General features: G+C 45.9%; 1 protein-coding gene across 1 annotated transcript in view; it reads right to left on the bottom strand.

Annotated features, from left to right (window-relative positions):
- The window catches only part of LOC129865329 (ras association domain-containing protein 3-like), a 55,307-nt gene that overhangs the window by 17,417 nt on the left and 13,122 nt on the right, over positions 1-24,768 (bottom strand). Inside the window, exon 2 of the mRNA XM_055938016.1 lies at positions 23,874-23,998. Coding sequence (XP_055793991.1) covers positions 23,874-23,998 — 125 coding nt within the window. The remainder of the gene's footprint in view (positions 1-23,873; positions 23,999-24,768) is intronic.

Here is a 24,768-nt window from a genome sequence, read left to right on the forward strand (position 1 = left end):
CCAGGTCAACAATAACCCAGACTTCCACTGTTGAGTTTTATTAGCTGGCTCTGTGGAAACCTGGACTCTGCACTACAGACCCAAGACACACACAGGCCTGTTACCTAGGGAAACAGGGATGATTGACAGTTCACATTAACTGCCTGGGGAGGATTCATCATGCCTCAAACCACTGTGCGGGGTCAGCTTGTTGTTAACCTAATGTGAGAGAGGCCCACACAATACACACTCGCTATAGTATGTAGCCTAGGCCTATGACATGGCATTGCGCAATAGGAGACACATAGGGAATACAGTGTAACAAATAGCACTAGTCCCAGCACTGTTCCTCTGTCTTCCTGATCCACTTCTCGCTCTAGAGTGGATCTCCATCTCAGAGACAAAACAGGCTTGGCTTCAGACAGGTCTAATTACAGTAACATGGAAAACATTCCTATAGACCAACACAATGCGGATAACAAAGAGGGATGAAAAACAGGTGTGTCTGTGGCAAGAGACAGGAATACAATAGAACACACAAGAGAGCAGAATGTGAAATATGGGGAAGACGGAGCAGATGTGATGCTATGTGGTTCACTCGGGGAGGAAGTAGACTTGTCTGACTAACACTCATACAGTATCTACCATAAAAACTGGCACAGAGGTATGACGCGGCAGGGAGCTAGCCTGTAGAACTAGTCTATGGGGAGTAGCATTGACCCACTCTCTATCATGTCTGTAACCCGCACTTAGCAAAGACAGACTGGAACCATTCTGCAGAGAGCGTAACAAGAAGCTACTGTACTAACAGTTCCAAGCCAGTCAAAACATGCTAACACTATAACTGTAGACTAAACTCTGACGATCAAAACTGCACTACTTTAAAATCAACGTTGATGAAAGGCTCTCAACCTGGAGTATGGAGAGTTGAGACATTGACAAGCCTCTCAGTGAAACTGAAGGTCTGTTAATAATATTGGCCTAAAGGCAGCTAGCTAACCGGCATTAACTATACGCTACTCTCCTGTGACAATAATTAACTCAGCCTGTCTTTGTGTGTGTGAGCGTGAGAGACATTAGACAGATAAGCGCCAGTAGCCTACTACAACTATTGCGTCCCTGTTCCGAGAAACACAGAGGTCGCGTTTTACCATGAGCATGTTCAAAAAGTGCTGAATTAAACCCATTCAAAATAGAAATGATAGCGGGGTTGTGTAACTCATTAATGCATGCTTAGACCATAGTCAGGCACTAACCAGGTGCAGAAACACAGCACACAGGCTCTATAGGGTTACAAAGCCACACTTACCAACCTGTCCACGCTCTCTGAGGGAATGGGACGGGGGTGTGTGGTTGCTTTTCCTACCCTGAATAAACCCATACAACTTGGACATGACAGGTCACAGACCCCCGAGGCTCAGTCACCTCTAAGCACCAATAGAAACCTGAACAGACCCATCTCTGGCACAATGGAGTGTGATATGAATGGCTTGGCTGATGCAGAGGACTGTGCCGACAGGAGCCGTAGACAAATCCTTCACTAAAATCACAGACACAGCTACAGTACTAGCCAGGGCGGAGACCAGCAGCTATAGCCACACAGTGCGGTGACTGTAGCAGCCAGCCATAGCGGGGCGGTGACTGTAGCAGCCAGCCATAGCGGGGCGGTGACTGTAGCAGCCAGCCATAGCGGGGCGGTGACTGTAGCAGCCAGCCATAGCGGGGCGGTGACTGTAGCAGCCAGCCATAGCGGGGCGGTGACTGTAGCAGCCAGCCATAGCGGGGCGGTGACTGTAGCAGCCAGCCATAGCGGGGCGGTGACTGTAGCAGCCAGCCATAGCGGGGCGGTGACTGTAGCAGCCAGCCATAGCGGGGCGGTGACTAAAACCCAGAGAAAAATAACAAGGCTCAGTGAAGACACCAGTAATTGTACCTTTATCTGTTGTTTTACAATGTCACAATCCATAGGCATAATTAGTCCCTGTGCCCAAGAAAGCAAAGGTAACCTGCCTAAATGAGTACCGCCCCGTAGCACTTCACGTCTGCAGCCATGAAGTGCTTTGAAAGGCTGGTCATGCCTCACATCAACACCATCATCCCGGAAACCCTAGACCTACTCCAATTCGCATACCACCCCAACAGATCCACAGATGACGCAATCTCTATTGCACTCCACACTGCCCTTTCCCACCTGAACAAAAGGAACACCCATGTGAGAATGCTATACATTGAACCGCTCAGCGGTCAACCCCACAGTGCCCACGAAGCTCATCAATAAGCTAAGGACCCTGGGACTAAACACCTCCCTCTGCAACTGGATCCTGGACTTCCTGACGGGCAGCCCCCAGGTGGTAAGGGTAGGCAACAACACAGGGGTCCCTCCGGTGTGTGCTTAGTCCCCTCCTGTACTCCCGGTTCACCCACGACTGCGTGGCCAAGCACGACTCCCAACACCATCATTACGCTTGCTGGCGACAACGGTGGTAGGCCTGATCACCGACAACGATGAGACAGCCTATAGGGAGGTTGTCAGAGACCTGGCAGTGGCTGGTGCCAGGACAACAACCTCTCCCTCAACATAAGACAAAGGAGCTGACCGTGGACAACAGGAAAAGGGGGGCATATTGACAAGGCTTAGTAGAGCAGATGGAGCTTCAAGATCCTTGTTGTCTACATCACCAACAAACTATCATGGGCCAAACACCACAGTCAAGGGCACCACTACCACATATTACTTTGACTAACCTGTACCCCCACACATTGACTCAATACCAGTACCCCCTGTATATAGCCTCATTATTGTTACTTGCGTAAATATTTTCTTAAGACTTATTTTCTTAAAACTGCATTGTTGGTTAAGAACTTGTAAGCATTTCACGCTATTGTATTCGGCACGTGATAAATAAAATTTGATTTGAATTAGGCAAATGGTGTTCAGTATGCTGTGAGGGCTGGAACACCCATGCCAGTGTGTATTGAGAGTGCTGGGATACCCACCAACACAATAAACACATTAGGCCCACAGTAAAGAATGGGTTTCCACAACACTCTGGCCCAAGCAACTTCAATCACATCTCTCCAAGACATCCTGTTACACTTCCTCTTACATGGACCTACAAGTGACATGATTGAGCAGCCGATACACTGTATGTATTTAAATGTACACATGTCAATGGGTATAGCTAGCAAGTAGCTACGAGATCCAATTCACTCCATGCTGTTGGCATGTTCTCCCTTTCTCGCTCTCCTCTCACGTAGTGTGCAACGGTGTGTGTGGCGCTTGTACGTAGTATGTAATGATGTGTGCAGATACCATGCGTAGTGTGTGTGATGGTGGTACAGTAATTACAGCCACAGCCAATTTCTCTAACTGCTCCCAGAACCAACATGTGGAAGCCAGGGATCCTCAAGGATAGTGACCCACAACCCTCTGCTCTGTACCAGTTGACCTCTAACCCTAGCCAGGGGAAATGAGAGGGTGGTGGCCGACTCCCATCAGTTAAATGACCACCTGGATACCCTTCCTAGTGTGTAATATACACCTGTAGGCCAGGTGACTTCTGGGACCTATGAGTAAGAACCATTGGGCCTCAGTAGTTCTACAGGGCATTATTCAGGATAATGATAGTTTGTTGTCCAGAGAAAAGGGATTCTCTCACAGACAGTGAAGGGGTGTGTCTCTCATAGACCACCTGTTCTGTTGTCTTGCTACGATGGGACAGGACCATAGGTGATACAGTTCAGTAGGTCTGGAAGCTTGATCAAGTGCTGCCGTTCCATAACCGATGTGGCTGTGCATGCACGAGTAGTCGAGCACACACACGGGTCCAGTGTTTAACAAACACCTCATCTGCTCCATGACGCAGGCAGACTGAAAGGTAATCATATTATCAAGGAGCCTGCTCTGTGTGTGTGTGTCTGTGTAGGGGGGGGGGGGGTGGGGGGGGACTGCAATAGCAACCGGGGCCATTGCAAAAACAATCAAATTGAGTTTCCTCTGGAACAGAACACTTAGAGCAGCAGGCAGTTATAAAAAGGGCTTTATGTAACATGCAGGCAGGTCATGCGACAGCAACATAAGAGAGCAAGACTGGCCACGAATCATGAAGCAGCCTACTCCCATGCCAACTCCCTGCAGTAAAACCCACCTTTGGAGCACAGTCTTTTTTCCAACATGGCTCTGTTTGGTATGTAGGCTAAATGACGTAGGCCCCGTTTTGCATTTCTAAACTAAGAAGCACGTGTCCATAAATCAGCCTTTTTTTTTTTATCAGTAGCTGCGAGGGCTGAATTGGTGGAGTATGCTGTGTGGGTCTTGCTTTGTTATTCTGAAGTATGAAAACAGAGAAAGTTGACATTCTCTCCTCTCTGCAGCAGAAGGAAACTCGCAACAGCAGGAAGGAAACAGGCCTGCATGGCACCCATTGACACAAACACACGGTGCGCAGGCACACACAGCCGAGTCGAGCGGAGCAGTGTTTAGGGCTGGCTAGGTTGTGAACATAAACAGATGAAAGCCTCAGGGACTCTTCTTCAAACAGTCTGTACCTCAAGTGGTGCCCCGAGCCCTCTGCCACTGCTTAGTCACGCTATTCTGTCTCCTATCATTAACACGCCATATCGAAACACACACAAGGAGACAAGAAAGGCTTTGTGTAAGGTTGATGAAGGTACAACTGTAGTGGCACCAGTCACTCCCTGCTTGGACATCACATATATATATATTTAACTTGTTAATTACACAGATCTATTGGAGATCTCCCTGGAGCAGATCCTACATTTTGTCTAGGCTGGGTGTGCCACTGCCAAACTCTCTTCATCTCCAAATCTGAAGACTCAAGTCAGAGGAGTCATCTCTCTCTTCTCACACACACAGACCGGTATGCTGGAAAAACGGACACCCCGTCCCTGAATAGCAGAGACAAAGCTCTCAGGCGTTCTCACTTCTCCTTCTGGAACAGGCGTCTGGAGAGGTCTGGCTGCCGTTATGTAAACTCACAGCAGACTGAAGGTTCTAGTGTGAGTTAGAGATTGGCTGGGGCTCCTGGAGGTCTTCTCTTTCACTCAGACCTTTTCCACTCCCCGAAAGCTAGTGCTAAGTAAACGCTAGCACAGTACCGCCCAGGAGGAAGAGCAGGCCTGGTGAACAGTTCTGTTGTATGCACTTTGGACTTGCATGTTTGTTTACATTTCCTACAGCAAGATGATAAGCAGGACAAAATGGAGGAACTGTGGTAAATGTGATACTGTAATAATTAGGACCAGGACGATACCAATAGCGCAACATTTTTGGGATGGCAAAAATGAAAACACGAAGCAGACCTAACTCCTTGGTCCTTCAAAAACCTGCAGTATGTAAAGTATTGTGAGTATTGTATTTCCCAAGTATTGCTTGGGAAATAAATGTGACTCTGGATGACAACATAATGATGTTTGTTTTCAACATTAGGGCTGATTCATTAAAGATATATCCTCTTCATGTTGTGTTTCCTTGCCACAATACTAACATGGCAAGGAAGTTAGTCCCAGCTCTAGTAATAATGCACAACTTGTCGCAGTGCTAGCAGCATCACTACAGATCCTGGTTCGATCCCAAGCTGTGTCACAGCCGGCCGCGACCGGGAAACCCTTGAGGCAGCGCACAATTGTCCCAGCGCCGTACGGGTTAGTTGGAGGGTTTGGCTGGCCGGCCGGGTTGTCCTTGTCCCATCGCGCTCTAGCGACTCCTGTGGCGGGCCAGGCGCAATGCACGCTGACTCAGTGGCCAGGTGTACGGTGTTTCCTCCGACACATTGGTGCGGCTGGCTTCCGCTTTAAGCGAGCAATGTGTCAAGAAGCAGTGCGGCTTGGCGGGGTCGTGTTTCGGAGGAGGCACGGCTCTCGACATTCACCTCTCCCGAGTCAGTACGGGAATTGCAGCGATGGGACAAGACTGTTACTACCAATTGGATAGCACAAAAAAGAAAAAATACATTGCTGCACAAATTGAACTGAAAGTGACAGCAAACAGAGAACCAGATACAAAACTGAGAACAATCAGGAACTGCAACACAATAGCTGAGGAACTAGGGGTGGAAGAGGGGGAGACGCGTGAGGGAGGGTGTGTTAATGGATTGTGTGGTTGATCAAGGTCCTGACATGCGTTTGCACACCATGCTGTCAGGTAATGTCATAGACAAGTCAAACCCAGCCTCCCTGAACATGTGTGGGGGGCACTGCCACTGCCATCAAAACCCTCCTGTACTTTCACGGGAATATAGTCTGCGAGACTGAGATCCAACTAAAAGGAGCCTTTTCCCACCAGCAGCAGCAGAGACTGGAAGGGAGGCTAAAGCAGCTTCTTTATCTGTAGCTACCACAGAAACCATGGGTGTGATTCCCTCCCCTTCTAGTAATCTGGGGCATCCTCTGGTCCGGACAGAGCAGTGTTTCTGATGTCTGAGGAAGACCGACACTAAGCAGTTTTTTTCCCTCCCTCTGTTGGACAGATCTCTCTCCCACCCTCTCCATCTGGAAACAGAGAGCACTCAAGGAGACAAACTGAAATGCATTATTGTTGTAGAGCACCCTAAACACACAAACAGCCACCACTTGTCCTCCACTCAACCCAACCAACAGTCCTCTCTGTGACCGAGGCAGCCCACAGTTTGAGTTGTATACAGGAAGACTGCCAGAGGAGATAATGCATGGTGATTATCTTACGTAAGCGTCTGCCGTTGTTGACTTTGGAGTAGAGAAACAAACAGCAGCCCTCTCTTCCTACACGGCTGCCATGTTAGATTGAAACAGACCGACTCACTCCTGCACAGCTCTACTAAAAACCAACTATTTTAAGTATTCATTTAACTAGGCAAGTCAGTTAAGAACAAATTCTTATTTACAATGACGGCGTACCAAACCTTAACCCGGACGACGCAAGGCCAATTGTGCGCCGCCCCATGTGACTCTCAATCACGGCCGGTTGTGATACAGCCTGGAATCAAAACCAATGCCTGTAGTGACGCCTCTAGCACTGAGATGCAATGCCTTAGACCAAACACCTACTATTACGATTAACGTACTATACATCAATATAACTATCACATAGCGCCACTACAGACCCATTAGGGTCATCTCCTCCCGTATATAGAAAGAGGGCTGTGAGTTACTGAGTAGTCCACAGTATTAGCTAGCTACTCTGGAGACAGAGACTAGCTGAAGAGGGTTATGAGGCCCCGTCACTCAGAAGCTATGCCGCCGTGTGTGTGTCTATTGCAGCTGTTTCCCAGCAGCCCAGGCAGGGTCGGAGCCTTTTGAGTGTCCATGGTGCTAAGGGGTAAACAGAAAGACTAGAGGCATGTGGAAGCTGAAACTTCAACGTGTAAAGACACACCACAATGAACAGGCACTCTTGGTTAAACATGGGCCAAGGCCAACAGAGAATCTAAATCTTCACAAAAACCATTGCTCAAGGGGAGACATTGCTACGGAAGAAACTAACTAGCCCCTCAGCTTTATCATTAACTGGTAGCCTAACTGTTGTTGTTTGTTGGTGGTGGTGTTGTCAGGGGGGAAAGGAAGGATATGTATCTAAGCCCATGAAACCTATTTGAAACAAGTAGCATTGGCATAACCAATGGCACCATGAAGTACAGTACATTTAAAAGGCATTAAGCCATCCACATGGTGCTGGATGAAGACCCCATAGAGTATAGAGGTCGACCGATTATGATTTTTTAACGCCGATACCGATTATTGGAGGACAAAAAAAGCCGATACCGATTAATTGGATGATTTTTAAAATGTATTTGTAATAACGACAATTACAACAATACTGAATGAACACTTATTTTAACACATCAATAAAATCAATTTAGTCTCAAATAAATAATGAAACATGTTCAATTTGGTTTAAATAATGCAAAAACAAAGTGTTGGAGAAGAAAGTAAAAGTGCAATATGTGCCATGTAAAAAAGCTAACGTTTCAGTTCCTTGCTCAGAACATGAGAACATATGAAAGCTGGTTGTTCCCTTTAACATGAGTCTTCAATATTCCCAGGTAAGAAGTTTTAGGTTGTAGTTATTATAGGACTATTTCTCTCTATACCATTTGTATTTCATATACCTTTGACTATTGGATGTTCTTATAGGCACTTTAGTATTGCCAGTGTAACAGTATAGCTTCCGTCCCTCTCCTCGCTCCTCCCTGGGCTCGAACCAGGAACACAACGACAACAGCCACCCTCGAAGCAGCGTTACCCATGCAGAGCAAGGGAACAACTACTCCAAGTCTCAGCGCGAGTGACGTTTGAAACACTATTAGCGCGCACCCCGCTAACTAGCTAGCCATTTCACATCGATTACACGAGCTTAATCTCGGGAGTTGATAGGCTTGAAGTCATAAACAGCGCAATGCTTGAAGCATTGCGAAGAGCTGCTGGCAAAACGCACAAAGGTGCTGTTTGAATGAAAGCTTATGAGCCTGTTGGTGCCCACCATCGCTCAGTCAGACTGCTCTATCAAATCATAGACTTAGTTATAACATAATAACACACAGAAATACGAGCCTTAGGTCATTAATATGGTCGAATCCGGAAACTATCATCTCGAAAACAAAACATTTATTCTTTCAGTGAAATATGGAACCGTTCCGTATTTTATCTAACGGGTGGCATCCATCAGTCTAAATATTCCTGTTACATTGCACAACCTTCAATGTTATGTCATAATTACGTAAAATTCTGGCAAATTAGTTCGCAATGAGCCAGGGGGCCCAAACTGTTGCATATACCCGGACTCTGCGTGCAATGAACGCAAGAGAAGTGACAATTTCACCTGGTTAATATTGCCTGCTAACCTGGATTTCTTTTAGCTAAATAGGCAGGTTTAAAAATATATACTTCTGTGTATTGATTTTAAGAAAGGCATTGATGTTTATGGTTAGGTACACGTTGGAGCAACGACAGTCCTTTTTCGCGAATGCGCACTGCATCGATTATATGCAACGCAGGACACGCTAGATAAACTAGTAATATCATCAACCATGTGTAATTATAACTAGTGATTATGATTGATTACGTTTAATGCTAGCTAGCAACTTACCTTGGCTTCTTACTGCATTCGCGTAACAGACGGGCTCCTCTTGAGGCAGGTGGTTAGAGCTTTGGACTAGTTAAACGTAAGGTTGCAAGATTGAATCACTGAGCTGACAAGGTAAAAATCTGTCGTTCTGCCCCTGAACGAGGCAGTTAACCCACTGTTCCTAGGCCGTTATTGAAAATAAGAATGTGTTCTTAACTGACTTGCCTAGTTAAATAAAGATTAAATAAAGGTGTAAAAAAAAATATATATTTTTTTTTAAATCGTTCAAAATTACCGATTTCCGATTGTTATGAAAACTTGAAATCGGCCCTAATTAATCTGCCATTCCGATTAATCGGTCGACCTCTAATAGAGTTGGGATTTGAGCTGCTGGAGTGTTAACTAGAGGAGCTACTATGAGAGACCCTTTGAGTGACGTTTCACCCACAATAACACAATTGTGGGGGCAGACACAGCATTATGCTTAGTGGACAAGTCCCTTCATGGCATAGTGTGTGTGTTGCATGGGCCACATTGTCCGCAGCCTGGCATGGAATATGACTGTCAAGGTCATATGGAAATATGAGAGGTCAGGCTGAGAAGAGTTTGCAAGCTCAACACACACATAGTGAATGCAGTTGTGTGTGAGAGACAGGACAATAACTTACATTATATGCAGAGTCTTGAGTCTGGGAGACAGACCAGTATTGATGAGCACAAATTGACCTATTTATGAGTTCCAGACCCCATAGTCAGGATGTCATGGGCTTTAAGGGGCTAAAGGTCTCCTCTGGCATGCACTTTTCCAATTAACCAACTCTTCCACTGTTTAAAATACAACTATACAATTTAATTGTTGACAATAGCCTATCAAAGTATGATCCCAAGTGGTTCTGAAATACATTAGCTGCACGTGCCACTCAGATTACGGCTATAATTGTCCACCATCAGATTAGCTCCATTCAAATCTAAAATCATAAAGCCTGGGAAAACCAATATGGATTTAGCCTAAACAAATAATTGATAACTAAAGTTAGCTCATGAGACGGCTAGCCAGCCTGCCTGCCATTGGTTACGTTGGAAATACTGCACGCGAAACTGGTAACTCCTTAACGCGTTAGCAACAGGTTAACTTTATATGACAAAACACAGTAGCTACCAGGTGAGACGTTGGCACAAATTAAAGTCCATGTACCTTGCACTGGGTTGGTTTCCCTGAAGGCTTCTTGAAGAACGAAGTTCTGGCGGTGAAAAAATACTCTTCGGAGTCCTCCTCTAAACTACTGTAGCCACTACTCATGGTGCTAGTCCACGTCATTTGAGGAGAAACCTAATCTCTTCAAATTTGGCTGCAGCAAAGCAACAACTTGAAAATAAAGTTGGCTACACTTCCGCAAACTTGTTTTTGTGAACCGCAAAAAGCAGAACACTTTCCAACGCTCGAATCCTCCGTTCACTCTTCAACCAACTACTGATCAATCCTCACACTCTAGCAACTATGGAGCCGCTGTCTGTCAGCCGCTCTGAAGACACGCCTACTAGAACTCATTGAAAATCCTCTATAGAAATCACCTTTGACTTTCTTCCTCTTCTTCTTCTTCGTGTGGTTTTCCGGTAGACTAGACGCTGTGTTGCTGCCGTTTACAGGTCGGAGAGTGGATTGCACATTTTGGTCACCCCCAAAAAGGGAAAAGAGGAATGGAACAAATTCAAATTGCACCACCATCTAACCATGCAACTATACACTATTCCCAAAAACCAACCACCCCATCCCACTATTTTTGCCCGATGGATGGAACCCCATTCTCTCAAAACTTCCTGTAGATCTTCTGCACTAAAATCTCTCACAACCAAATATTTCTCTGCTACTGCAACTACCACATCTATCTTCAGTCGTGTCTGCTCCATCAGTGTAGTGCAGTTGATCACCATGGCTATAACCGCAAGAAATCCAACCTTACTAAACTCATCCTCTCTGGCTCTCTCTCTTCAGGCCTGCTCACTGGGGGGCTCCCAGTCAACTCACTCACCCTCGGGCTATCCTCTATTCTCTTCGCTGCCTTAGCATAGGAAACTTTCTGCCCCACTCAAACTCTGGCAATCTCAACCTGTCTCTCTTTCACAGCGCGCTTTGTATCCCCAGCTGCATTGGCACCCCCACAGTTGACACACAGTGCTTTCTCTATCCCAACTGTACACTCCCTCTGACTATGCTCTCATGCACATTCTCACATCGTGGGATTTCCCTTCTACATACTGCTGCAACATGTCCAAAACCTTGGCACCTAAAGCACCGTAGCGGGTTCGGAACATAGGCCCTCACAGAATAGCAAATATAACCTAACCTTAACAGGTAGAAACTCTGGGTCAAAGCTCAACAAAACAGACAGGTTATTTTCAGTCTTGCCATCGGGTCTACATCTCACCAAATGGCGGAAGTCACAAACATTAGGAATCTTCATTTTCATTTGATCCACCTCTACATTCAACACTTCCCCACAGATCACCCCTTTCAGCGGTGCCCTGCTCCGGAGAGCAAAGCACACCACAGGTTGAACCCCGAGCTGCGTGGCTTAAAGCACCCGCTTCCTCTGGGAGGCGGATACATAAAAAATCCAAACAATTCCACTTCACAGATGTAACCATTCCCAGTTTATCCTTTACCCAGCTTGACACAACGTAAGGGTTGCCCAAAAAGCAGGAATTAACCCTTTTCTAAAATCTCACTCCGACCGGTCCAAAATCATCTCTGGTAGGATTCTCGGGGCAAACGTTGAAAGACTCTGCCACACCTGCTGCCGCAGGTAGGCCCACTACATCCTGGACTGGCTCAACTTCAGAGTGCTCGCCACTGCCGACTGACTCCATTTCAAGATCCTCAAGGTTCTCAAGAGAACATGAAGACCTATAAGTAAGATTACTTGGTTTGTAATCAGGAGACGTAAGTATCTACAATATGTACTCCTCAAACGAAGGTCTATACACAGGAGACAAACCTCTGATCTTAGTAGCGCCATTCTTGCGCTTTCGCGTCATCGCACCTCCTTCGCCTCTTCCCAACCTACACTTTCCACCGGCTTCTCCATGGTCCACCTTTGATTTGTTTGAATACATCAGAATAAGTAGATATAAACCATTACATTCACACCAATGAAGTGAAACCCGTAGTTATTTCATTCTTTCTTTCTTGCTTGCTTATCTCCTCCTGCCTCGTACTTTTCTTTCCTTAGTCAGTGTGGCACTTGATGACATACTCCCGAGTGGCGCAGCGGTCTAAGGCACTGCATCTCAATAGGCCCAGCGTCGTCCGGGTTTGGCCAGGGTAGGCCGTCATTGTAAATACGAATTTGTTCTTAACTGCCTAGTTAAATAAAGGTGACATTCTTTTTTTTTATACTGTAGGTCTATACGCTCAGCACTTCCACTCATCATCAAATAATCCATATGAATCCATAAATGCACACATCCTAAAGAGACAACATAACATCTGCTTGCCACTTACCTCAATGAACATGCAGCACAGCGAAGCTAGCTTTCTTATTTTCCTTCCCTGCAACATGCTGCTTTACCCGAGCTCCAGGACCAACTAAACTAAAAATGCAGACCAAAGGCATTTAATACTTTAGACTGACATACGCCCAGATGAATGGGTGGAACATCAGGCGTTCAGTCAGACCGACCTTTTAAAATTTCCAGTGACCCTTGATAGTAGTGGTAGTGTGTGTTTGTGTGTCTCTAAGTGTGTACATGTCAAAAAACCCTGCCTATCTACCAGAACCACATATAACCTATATATATAACATATAACCTATATATAAAATCAAAATGTCTTGCCCCTTTCTAAACTCTGCATAGGCCTATGGGAGCCACCCTAACATAGCTCAATGTGCTCGGACGGGATTCTGTAGCCAGGGGTAACATGACATCATCAGTAACCAGGAAATGGGACACGAGAACCCTACGCAGGAACTCTGGTTCAACTGCATTCTCACCTTTCAATCCAAACTGGTCAAGGCATTGGTTATAGTGACCTGGGGGTCCATCTCTGGTCCATCTCTACCATATGAGGACAACATTAGTTATGTAAATGTTTGGCATGGATGAAGAAAAGCTGAATAAAAACACCCAAATGAAAGCCTTGTTCTCTGTTAGACATGAGATTGGGTTGGGTTCTAGCCAGGAATAAACCCCTCTCTGCTACTGACTCTCATTCCCTGATGTGGGTTGGCTTTCTCTCCTACTGGCGTTGATCACAGCGAGTCATTAAAATGTAATCATTTCAGCAGCAGCTTCTCATGCTGTTGTTACGACAACCACCCCATGCAGTGTCAGATAATCTGTTGTGTAAGTATTAATAAACATTCTTAAAACACATTTGGTGTTTGACTGTGGAGAGGCTAGCTGGCTCCTGGGTTTATTTGGTTATAAATGTGTAATATGGTTTGATTCATGTTTTAACTCAGTGGTGGTGTTTTTAGTGTCTGATAAAGTCGTCTTGCATCAGCCAACAAATGGAACCCATTACTGCGATTCTCAGAGAGCAGAGCTATAATGCTTTAACAACCACAATGAAAAGTGCATGCAGTTCATTTCTATTAGGATTTTAGTTGCCTAAGGCTTTTTTCTTAGTACATTTCTACATGGCTCCTCCTGTGTGGCTTGTTCTTTTACACACTAATATCATACAACTAACTAGCCCACCCAGTCATTAGAAAGGCTGTTACAATGTCAGATACTGGGTCAAACGTATGTAACATCTGTAGTGAATAAGGCGTACAACCCTTATCCTGACCACACCCAACACATACTGTAGCAGGCTTCTTGGGTCTTTATGGATGGACAGGCCTCACTTAAACCCAGAGTGCAGAGGCGACCTAAAAATAACCCAGGAGCACTGGAACAGCCAAACCCTCCAACCACACCACAGCCTGGCCAGAGAAGATTCATACAGCTGGCCTCTCTGTCCAGTTCTCTTGCAGTCACAGAGCCAACTGCCCACGTGTCTGTTAAGGACAAACTATACTGTCCACTAGAACCCTGTCTATCCAACAGCTTCTGGTCAGGTGGAGTGATGGGCACTAGTTGTTACGGCTTCCGTGGCCTGTATTTCTGTAGTACTGTGCTGACTTTGGAACCAACAGATCGGCTCCTGTATGTGCATGGGAGTGTGTGAAAAGAAATCACAGAGAATGTCTCAGACACATGGAAACTCATTCTCAGTCCCAACCCCCTCACACTCCCCCTCCCTTCCCTAGTGTAAAACAATGGACACTCGGCTTGAACCCCGCCCCCCCTTCCCGATCTCCACAGAGAGAGAGAGCAGTCAGGCAGGCCAGGCTAGAGAGAGAGAGGTGAACGGTCACTGGGCCTGTAGTCTGTCTGGCTGAGAGCCACAGCCTTTGGCAGACATTACCCACATTCCTCTGCAGACAGGGGGTTAAGGTTCTCAGCACACTGCAGGTTTACAAGCGGCAGGTTTAGTTAGTTATAGGCGAAGGGGTAAGAAGAGGTGAGGGTGAGGTAAAAGGGGTAGGTGCGTAAGGAGGTGAGTGGGTGAGGTCGGGGAGGCGTAAGGAACGTCCCATAAATGAGACTTCCACCACAAAGGCTAGTCTGTGGAGAGAGTGTTGTGAGAAAACGGACACTCTCTACTTCAGGCTAAGGAGGTGTATCAGTGAGTGTGGGAGTCCGAGTTCCCCTACCTTTATCATCTAGAATGACGACATTGTTGTAATAATTCACCCTATTTTATTATCAGGAAGTACAAAAATATTCCTGTGAGCAATGATATATGATGTGCTTGAGATAAAACACAGATGAGGAATGCTCACTCATAAGAGTGATGGATAGCTAGTTTCAGTATACTGTATACAGTGCATTCGGAAAAATATTCAGACCCCTTCCCTTTTTCCACATTTTGTTACATTACAACCTTATTCTAAAATGGATTAAATAAATATTTTCCTCGTCAATCTACACACAATACCACATAATGACAAGGCAAAAACAGGTTTTTAGAAATTTTTGCAAATGTATGAAAAATTTTAAACAAATAGCTTATTTACATAAGCATTCAGACCCTTTGCTATGAGACTCGAAGTTGAGCTCAGGTGCATCCTGTTTCCATTGATCATCCTTGTGATGTTTCTACAACTTGATTGGAGTCCACCTGTGGTAAATTCAATTGATTGGACATGATTTGTAAAGGCAAACACATATCTATATAAGGTCCCACAGTTGACAGTGCATGTCAGAGCAAAATCCAAGCCATAAGGTTGAAGGAATTGTCCGTAGACCTCCAAGACAGGATTGTGTTAAGGCACAGATCTGGGGAAGGGTATCAAAACAATTCTGCAGCTTTGAAGGTTCCCAAGAACACAGTGGGCTCCATCAAATCATATCAAATTTTATTTGTCACATGAGCCGAATACAACAGGTGTAATCATATACTGTGAAATCATTCTTAAATAGAAGAAGTTTGGAACCACCAAGACTCTTCCTAGAGCTGAGCAATCGGGGGAGAAGGGCCTTGGTCAGGGATGTGAACAAGAACTCGATGGTCACTCTGACAGAGCTCCAGAGTTCCTCTGTGGAGATGGGAGAACCTTCCAGAAGGACAACCATCTCTGCAGCACTCCAACAATCAGGTCTTTATGGTAGAGTGGCCATACGGAAGACACTCCTTAGTATAAGGCACATGACAGCCTACTTGGAGTTTGTCAAAAGGCACCTAAAGGACTCTCAGACCCTGAGAAACAAGATTCTCTGGCCTGAATGGCCTGAATGTCAAGCATCACGTCTGGAGTAAACCTGGCACCATCCCTACGGTGAAGCATGGTGTTGGCAGCATCATGCTTGGGGATGCTTTTCAGTGGCAGGGACTGGGAGACTAGTCAGGATCGAAAGAAAGATGAACAGAGCAAAGTACAGAGAGATCCTTTATGAAAACCTGCTGCAGAGCGCTCAGGACCTCAGACTGGGGTGAAGGTTCACTTTCCAACAGGACAACGACGCGAAGCACACAGCCAAGACAACACAGGAGTGGCTTCGGGACAGGTCTCTGAATGTCCTTGAGCGGCACAGTCAGAGACCGGACTTGAACCCGATTGAACATCTTTGGAGAGACCTGAAAATAGCTGTGCAGCGACGCTCCTCATTCAACCTGACAGAGCTTGAGAGGATCTGCAGAGAAGAATGGGAGAAACTCTCCAAATATAGGTGTGCCAAGCTTGTAGCGTCATACCCAAGAAGACTCAAGGCTGTAATCACTTACAAACACAAGTTTAACAGTCAAAGGACACAAAAAGTTAAAAAATGTTTTTTTTACAGAAATACATAAAAATAAACCAATATGTTATCCTTTTCTTTTTTTTTTCCCAAAGCAAAGGGTTGGAATATTTATGTAAATGTCATATTTCAGTTGTTTATTTTTAATACATTTGCAAACATTTCTAAAAGCCTGTTTTTGCATGGTCGTTATGGGGTTTTGTGTGTAGATTGATGAGGAGTTTTTTTTGTAATCAATTTTAGAATAAGGCTGTAACGTAAACATTTTGGAAAAAGCCAAGGGGTCTGAATACTTTCCGAATGCAATGTATATGGATCACACACTGGCCCCTTCTCTGTGGATCAACTTTAAACACCTGTGGCCATATACGTGGTTAGATTACACCACAATAGTACTGGATACCTGTCCCAACCCCCTTTGACTTAGCCAAATAAGGCCTGAGTGACTCAACTTTGACTTCTCCTGTGTTTCTTCTGAGGCACTGAGTGCATTGGAGTGAGTGTGTGTGCGCGCGAGTGTGTGCATGTTGCAATATATCTGCTGCCTCTCTTCCTCTGAGGCACAGTAACTCACAACATTCTCTGACAGCCAAGAAGCTCCACTCACTCATGAGCAAACACCATAGGAATGCTTGGATACAGACACGATGCTACTGTAATATATTCCATCTTTGCTTCTGTAGTTACCTAATTTTCACAAGTTCACAACAGCAACAACAAAAAGTTCTTAGTTATGTGCAGACTACTGTATTTCACTTAACTGGTTTCTGAGCTACACAAACCACCCTCCATTTTGCACTTCAAACGGTAAAGAACCTGGCACCCAACGTTGACCCTGGAGAGATCAAAGGGACTATTATACTGGGTAACATACTTACTCTTTGGGGAGTTGAGCTGCTGCCCATAATTCTGCACTCTTTGTGGCCAAAACAGCCAGATCAACACTATCCACTTCACACGCTCTCGCTTTTCTCAAATCAAGTTGAATCTCAAGTCTTTCAACACTCATTTTGTACATGTTTGTATACCTTTATCAATGATGAATGTGTGTCATTTACAGTGGAAGCTTATTGGAGAGGAGCGGAGGAGGCGGCAGCGATTTTTACGGGTAGATACGGTGGGCAGAGTTCAAGGCAGCATTGTAAACATAAACACACACCGACCCAATTCATACCCCACCATTGGCTACCCTACGATCAGCCCATAGGCACAGATCTATAAATGTATATGGGGCAACTTTATCCTACTCATAGCTGCAGACAACACAGGAACAGCTGCTGCTCACAGGTATAATACTATAGGCAGGTCAGGACTCGCTTAGTCACAATAGACCTGCTCTCTTCACGCCTTATGCCCCATATACAGTAACTAACTGTGGCTCTTTTGTCTGGCCCTTAGATGGGCACAGGGCTTAGAATAATCAGGTCCCCACTCTGTCTGTACATTGAGGGGGAAGCGCAAACACAACCTATAGACACTGAGCGGGAAGCACAGAGACGCTACAGTTAAAACACACAGTCACTACAGGCAACATAAACATCAGGTGAGATTATCCCTCTTCCCGCTTGGATTAGACGCAGGCTCTGATTAGATGTTGGCTCTGTCAACAACATGGACGTCTCTCCTCCTCAGGTAACAACACAATGACTCACTGATTACACTACAGACTGGCAGGAAAGATAGGAGACGATGGGAAACAGGGGATAGGAGGTGCAGATAAGAAACAATAACACATCATGTATTTACAGGCTGACCTGGAAGTCATCAGGCTGTGATCGTGATGGGATTTTGATTGTGATTGTGGCACAGAAGCCACTCTGTCTTGTGGTTGGACATAAGGTTTTCTTTTATAGACATGACTTCTTAGGGCTGTGAATGATAGGGGACCTAAGCTGGAACTATAAGGGTCATCGCAGCACGTATATATACATCAGTGGTCATCGCAGCACGTATCGCAGACCAAATGAATATTGACTAGTAGCGATAGACATTCTAGTTCAATAGAGTTCACTGCAGAGTCCCAGAAGATTCTTGGATCCAGACCGTGATGTCTGCTATGTCTGCTGAGAGGAAACGCTGTCTGTCAGAGGTAGCTGGGGTATGGGGAAAGCCTGGGGAATGTCTGGTGTGTTGAAGATGTTATCGTACATCTTTATCTGTCCAGTTTGACACAGAGAGGGACCATTGAAATAGCTGGAACACCCTGTCTGTAAAACAGTAACATGATGAACCAATCTGAGCTGAACTCTGATCCCGCTCCCTCACAACAACCACGTAACAATAAAATCCAACATCAACATCTACAGTAAATCAGGACCGGGTGTGATTTTGGAAACGATCTGAAGTTACAGCCCACTAATCATATAGAACAGAGCTGTTATGCAATATACACTGCTCAAAAAAATAAAGGGAACACTTAAACATCACAATGTAACTCCAAGTCAATCACACTTCTGTGAAATCAAACTGTCCACTTAAGAAGCAACACTGATTGACAATAAATTTCACATGCTGTTGTGCAAATGGAATAGACAAAAGGTGGAAATTATAGGCAATTAGCAAGACACCCCCAAAAAATTGGTGATTCTGCAGGTGGTGACCACAGACCACTTCTCAGTTCCTATGCTTCCTGGCTGATGTTTTGGTCACTTTTGAATGCTGGCGGTGCTCTCACTCTAGTGGTAGCATGAGACGGAGTCTACAACCCACACAAGTGGCTCAGGTAGTGCAGTTCATCCAGGATGGCACATCAATGCGAGCTGTGGAAAAAGGTTTGCTGTGTCTGTCAGCGTAGTGTCCAGAGCATGGAGGCGCTACCAGGAGACAGGCCAGTACATCAGGAGACGTGGAGGAGGCCGTAGGAGGGCAACAACCCAGCAGCAGGACCGCTACCTCCGCCTTTGTGCAAGGAGGTGCACTGCCAGAGCCCTGCAAAATGACCTCCAGCAGGCCACAAATGTGCATGTGTCAGCATATGGTCTCACAAGGGCTCTGAGGATCTCATCTCGGTACCTAATGGCAGTCAGGCTACCTCTGGCGAGCACATGGAGGGCTGTGCGGCCCCCCAAAGAAATGCCACCCCACACCATGACTGACCCATCGCCAAACCGGTCATGCTGGAGGATGTTGCAGGCAGCAGAACGTTCTCCACGGCGTCTCCAGACTCTGTCACGTCTGTCACATGTGCTCATGTGCTCAGTGTGAACCTGCTTTCATCTGTGAAGAGCACAGGGCGCCAGTGGCGAATTTGCCAATCTTGGTGTTCTCTGGCAAATGCCAAACGTCCTGCACGGTGTTGGGCTGTAAGCACAACCCCCACCTGTGGACGTCGGGCCCTCATACCACCCTCATGGAGTCTGTTTCTGACCGTTTGGGCAGACACATGCACATTTGTGGCCTGCTGGAGGTCATTTTGCAGGGCGCTGGCAGTGCACCTCCTTGCACAAAGGCGGAGGTAGCGGTCCTGCTGCTGGGTTGTTGCCCTCCTACGGCCTCCTCCACGTCTCCTGATGTACTGGCCTGTCTCCTGGTAGCGCCTCCATGTTCTGGACACTACGCTGACAGACACAGCAAACCTTTTTGCCACAGCTCGCATTGATGTGCCATCCTGGATGAACTGCACTACCTGAGCCACTTGTGTGGGTTGTAGACTCCGTCTCATGCTACCACTAGAGTGAGAGCACCGCCAGCATTCAAAAGTGACCAAAACATCAGCCAGGAAGCATAGGAACTGAGAAGTGGTCTGTGGTCACCACCTGCAGAATCACTCCTTTTTTGGGGGTGTCTTGCTAATTGCCTATAATTTCCACCTTTTGTCTATTCCATTTGCACAACAGCATGTGAAATTTATTGTCAATCAGTGTTGCTTCCTAAGTGGACAGTTTGATTTCACAGAAGTGTGATTGACTTGGAGTTACATTGTGTTGTTTAAGTGTTCCCTTTATTTTTTTGAGCAGTGTATGATTTAGTGGATTTTGTATCCGAGTTCTAAGTTCTGGGTTCTGGGTTGGAGAATGGTTCCAGGACCAGGTTGGGTTCTGTTATCAGAGGAGTGTAGGCCTATATCTTATAACGAGAGCCGTGTGACACGAGCAGCCTTTTAGTGATTCACATAGCAAAAGTGAAAAACAGAGTCGTGACAGTGTTCAGGGGGTATTTCCACAAAAAATGTACATTTTAGTAATTTATCAGACGCTCTTATAAAGAGAGTGAGTGAGTGCATACATTTTCATACTTTTTTCATACTGGTCCCCCGTGGGAATTGAACCCACAACCTTGGCGTTACAAGCACCACGATATACCAACTGAGCCACACAGAATTGTATTTAACATTAGGGGTCACTAAGGAAACGGTTGGCTATTTCTGTTGGCTACACAGTGTGCTGTTGAGGAATCTTCATTCAGCGTGAGATCTAAAGCTTAGTTCGATCAATGTAGAGCTTTTCCTGCCCTCTTGCATATACTTATGGTATCCTTTCATCTTGGCCCATAGCTTAACCTTAGTAATCAGTCGGTCTTCAGGTCAGAGTGGATGTTTTTAAGAGGAGCGATGAGATAAGGTAGCCCAGCTAAGATAAGGAAGTAAAACTGACTGAAGCAGGTAAGATAGCATACCTATGGCATGACGCAAGCAACCCTATAGGACGTTGTACATTACCCCGCGCACGATGATGAGGAGGAGAAGAGGGAAGGGAATAAGAGAGACTCCCGTTAGTCTGAGAGCTCAGAGAGGTGTCGAGTCCCTGATCATTCCGCCACAGATAAAGAGTTCTGTGAAGGTTTGTGAAGAATGCACATATTAACAGAGGTGACATCACAAAGGTCAAAGGTTAAAGTTCAACATCTTATGCAGGTGTTCCTAAGCTAATATTTGGGGTTAACGAGCAGCAAAGAAGCCCAGAGGGAATACATCAACATTCTTCTCCTCCTAACGACTGTTTTCCCCCAGGTCCCTGTGTTTGACTTTCCCATCGTACAGGAACAGGAAATAGACCTATTATTTACCGCCTGTCTGGTTAGCTAGCCTATCAGAGGGCATGGCTCAGCCTATAAGAGTGCAGTAGGGGACATTGTCATATTAGTTCAGAGGTCACTCTCAGCACTGTGCATAGTCACTCAGTCAGAAAACACATCCCCTCAGTCAGAACAACTATCTCTACAGCTAAACTTACTATACATGAACTAACTAAATCCCACATTAACTTACCCAGTACAAATTATGTACTCGGGTGTCTTTGTGTGTAATTTCTTGCATTAGTGTGTTCATGTTTGAGTTAGTGAGCTCTTGTTGTGTATAGACCTTTAGTTAGCGCTGACAGAGATGTAGATTGCACGTGATTGCATGTGACACAGACAGAGTACCACTAGGTGTTAATTTATTAATCATGATAGTTACTGAGTAATATTGTAGAGGCCCTCTTTATTCCTAGTTTATTACAGACTCTTCTAAACTGGGATAAGGGAGCTCATTGTCTTCCTGTGTCTGTGTCCTCTGGGTATAACAGAGGCTGAGAAGATCCATCCATCCATCCATCCAGCCTCTCTCCGATTCCATTTCCTTCACCGAGACATTTCCTGTCTCATGGGTTCATATCATTATCTGTCCATTCCAGGAGAGTTGGAACCACAGACCACAGAGCAGAGACAGAGAGTTGGACAGAGATAGAGCTACGGTCTACTGGGAGGTTCAGAGTACTTTATATAAGGATAATGAAGGATCATATAAATATAGGAATCTGGTTCTGGTTCTGGGCAGTCACATGGGAGAGTTGATCAAAACCCAACAATGCCTCCCGCTGTCTGACCCGGCCGCACGCACGCACACACACACGCACACATAGACACAGACAACACACACACACACCCAACCACAGATTAACACAGAAACAGAAACACGACACTGTGAAACAACAACAATGACAGACATCTGCATGTCTCAGCAGCACAGTTCAGCACTGGTCCCATTTTTCTGCTGAGCTAACATCTCACCACTAAACTGTTTCACTGCAGTATTGAAGCCAGACTGTTTTTGACAGAGTTGAAGATCCCTGACATGCTGAATGTGTCACGCCCTGATCTGTTTCACCTGTCCTTGTGATTGTCTCCACCCCCTCCAGGTGTCGCTTATTCTACCCGGTGTATTTATCCCTGTGTTTCCTGTCTCTCTGTGCCAGTTCGTCTTGTAGGTTAGTCAAGTCAACCAGCGTGTTTTTCCCGTACTCCTTTTGCTATTCTCTTTTTTATAGTCTTCCCGGTTTTGACCCCTGACTGACACTGGACTACTTTCCAACCTGCCTGATCATCCTGCCTGCTCTGACCTTGATTCTGCCTGCCCTTCGGTACCTTTTGGACTCTGAACTGGTTTTGACCCTTTTGCCTGTCGATGACCATTCTCTTGCCTGACCCTATTGGATGAATAAATATTGTTCGACTCCAACCATCTGCCTCCTGTGTCTGCATCTGGGTCTCGCCTTGTGTCATGATGGAATATGATCCACAGAGGTGTGTCTATATGGCGTAATGCCCTCACTCATTCCATCCATCCATCCATCCCACACGAGAGTTGTGTGTGTGTGCATGCTTGCGTACATGAGGTTGACCAAGGCTCAGGGGCTTAGGGACAGGGCCCCCCCACACACACACCCTTGGATTCCCCTGGGACCACAGAGGACAGAAATGTGTGTGAGGCCACCGACACAACCCCTGCTATATGTGGCAGCCGGCTCATGTTACTGTTGGGTGTGCTACAGGGCCAGGTAGTTTAGAATGTGCACACATGCGCGCACTAACACACACACACAAACACACGATGACTCCAGGGCTATTAGCATAGTGGTTAGAGCATTGGGCCAGTAACCGAAAGGTTGCTGGATCGAATCCCCGAGCTGACAAGGTAAATATCTGTCATTCTGCCCTTAAGCAAGGCAGTTAACCCGCTGTTCCCCGGGCCCCGAAGACGTGGATGTCGATTAAGGCAGCGCGCCCGCACCTCTCTGATTCAGAGGAGTTGGGTTAAATGCGGAAGACACATTTCAATTGAAGGCATTCAGTTGTACAACTGACTAGGTATCCCCCACTTTCCATTTCTCTTTCCTATTATATAGAGAATGACATGGACAGCTGGTCTCAAAACATTGTCTCCACATAGCTAATCCCAAACACGCACCCTTCAGTATGATACCATCAGAGTACTCAGAGCCAAGCCATTTATCCCCCCAAAAAACCCTGAGAGCAACACATCCCCCAAACAGTCACTCACTCCAGCCAAGAGTTCTATGACAAGAGATACAGTATAGAGACAGAGAGAGCGTCATCTGGTGGTACATTGGTGAACTACGTCTCAGTCCCTCACTGTAATCACAGGCAGGGCGAATACTCATTCTATGCACTCTGACGCCCCCTTGTGGTGAAACACACGAAATACAGTCATAATGTGACCATCACAGAATATAATAACATCAGCACTCATCTCAAGGAACAAAGTGTTGACCCTTTAATTAGACAACACAGACACACAGAGGGAGTGAGAGAGAAGGTGGGTACTCACAATGGCCGGTGTGTTGTTGTTAAGGTGGTCCTGGCTGAGGGGGGTGTCAACGGCAACAGGACAACCGGGGTGACAGTCCAATGACACTCGCTCTCGACACTCTGGGTGACACGTATACTTACACCCTGGAGCAGGAGGAGAGGAGCTTGTTAAATAATTGTAAAGAGCACACTCTGACCTGACCTTGCAGACTCATAGAGCCTGCATTACCTCTCGGTGTGTGTCAACGGAGCGGACAGTGTTTAACACTGCACCAAATACCCTCATTTCATACTTATTCTTCCACCTCTTGAAGACTCTTGCCACTTCCTTGCCAGGAGGATTTAAAGTATTTCATCTGTGTTTGACTCAATAGCAGCGTGATCATTAACAGAGACCCGTGGATTCACTCAGGTCACAAGTACTACGTTAAATACGCAGCCAACCCCTAACAAGTTGAATCCATAACCAAATAACTAATGTATAACCCAGCCACTAACGTATTTAATCTGTAACGCAACCCCAAACGGCTACGGGAGTGTTCCCTAGGACTCCAGGCTCGGGTCTCCAGCAACAGCAATAACCAGGTGAGGTTGTGTTGTGTCTGGAGAGAGAGGACGAGATGGAAATGAGGTTGTCCACAGTATGCAAACACTCAGACTGACCCCCTGTTCGCAGTCACCGTTCAAACACCTTTCATCTGAGCTCTCAACATTCAGCTCGGTCAAGTGAAACAAACGTTACGATTCCAACTCTTCCAAGTGCAGGAAAAATGTAAACATTATATAATACACCGGAATGACAAAGAACAACAGGAACTGTTCCGCTGACATTCAATCGGATCTGCCTGACAGGCTGGGAAAAGTCTACAAGTGACACACAAACTTCCTCCCGTGCATACTGTAACTCCGCCACG

This window comes from Salvelinus fontinalis, chromosome 11, assembly GCF_029448725.1.
Source record: "Salvelinus fontinalis isolate EN_2023a chromosome 11, ASM2944872v1, whole genome shotgun sequence".
Classification (NCBI taxonomy): Eukaryota; Metazoa; Chordata; class Actinopteri; order Salmoniformes; family Salmonidae; genus Salvelinus; species Salvelinus fontinalis.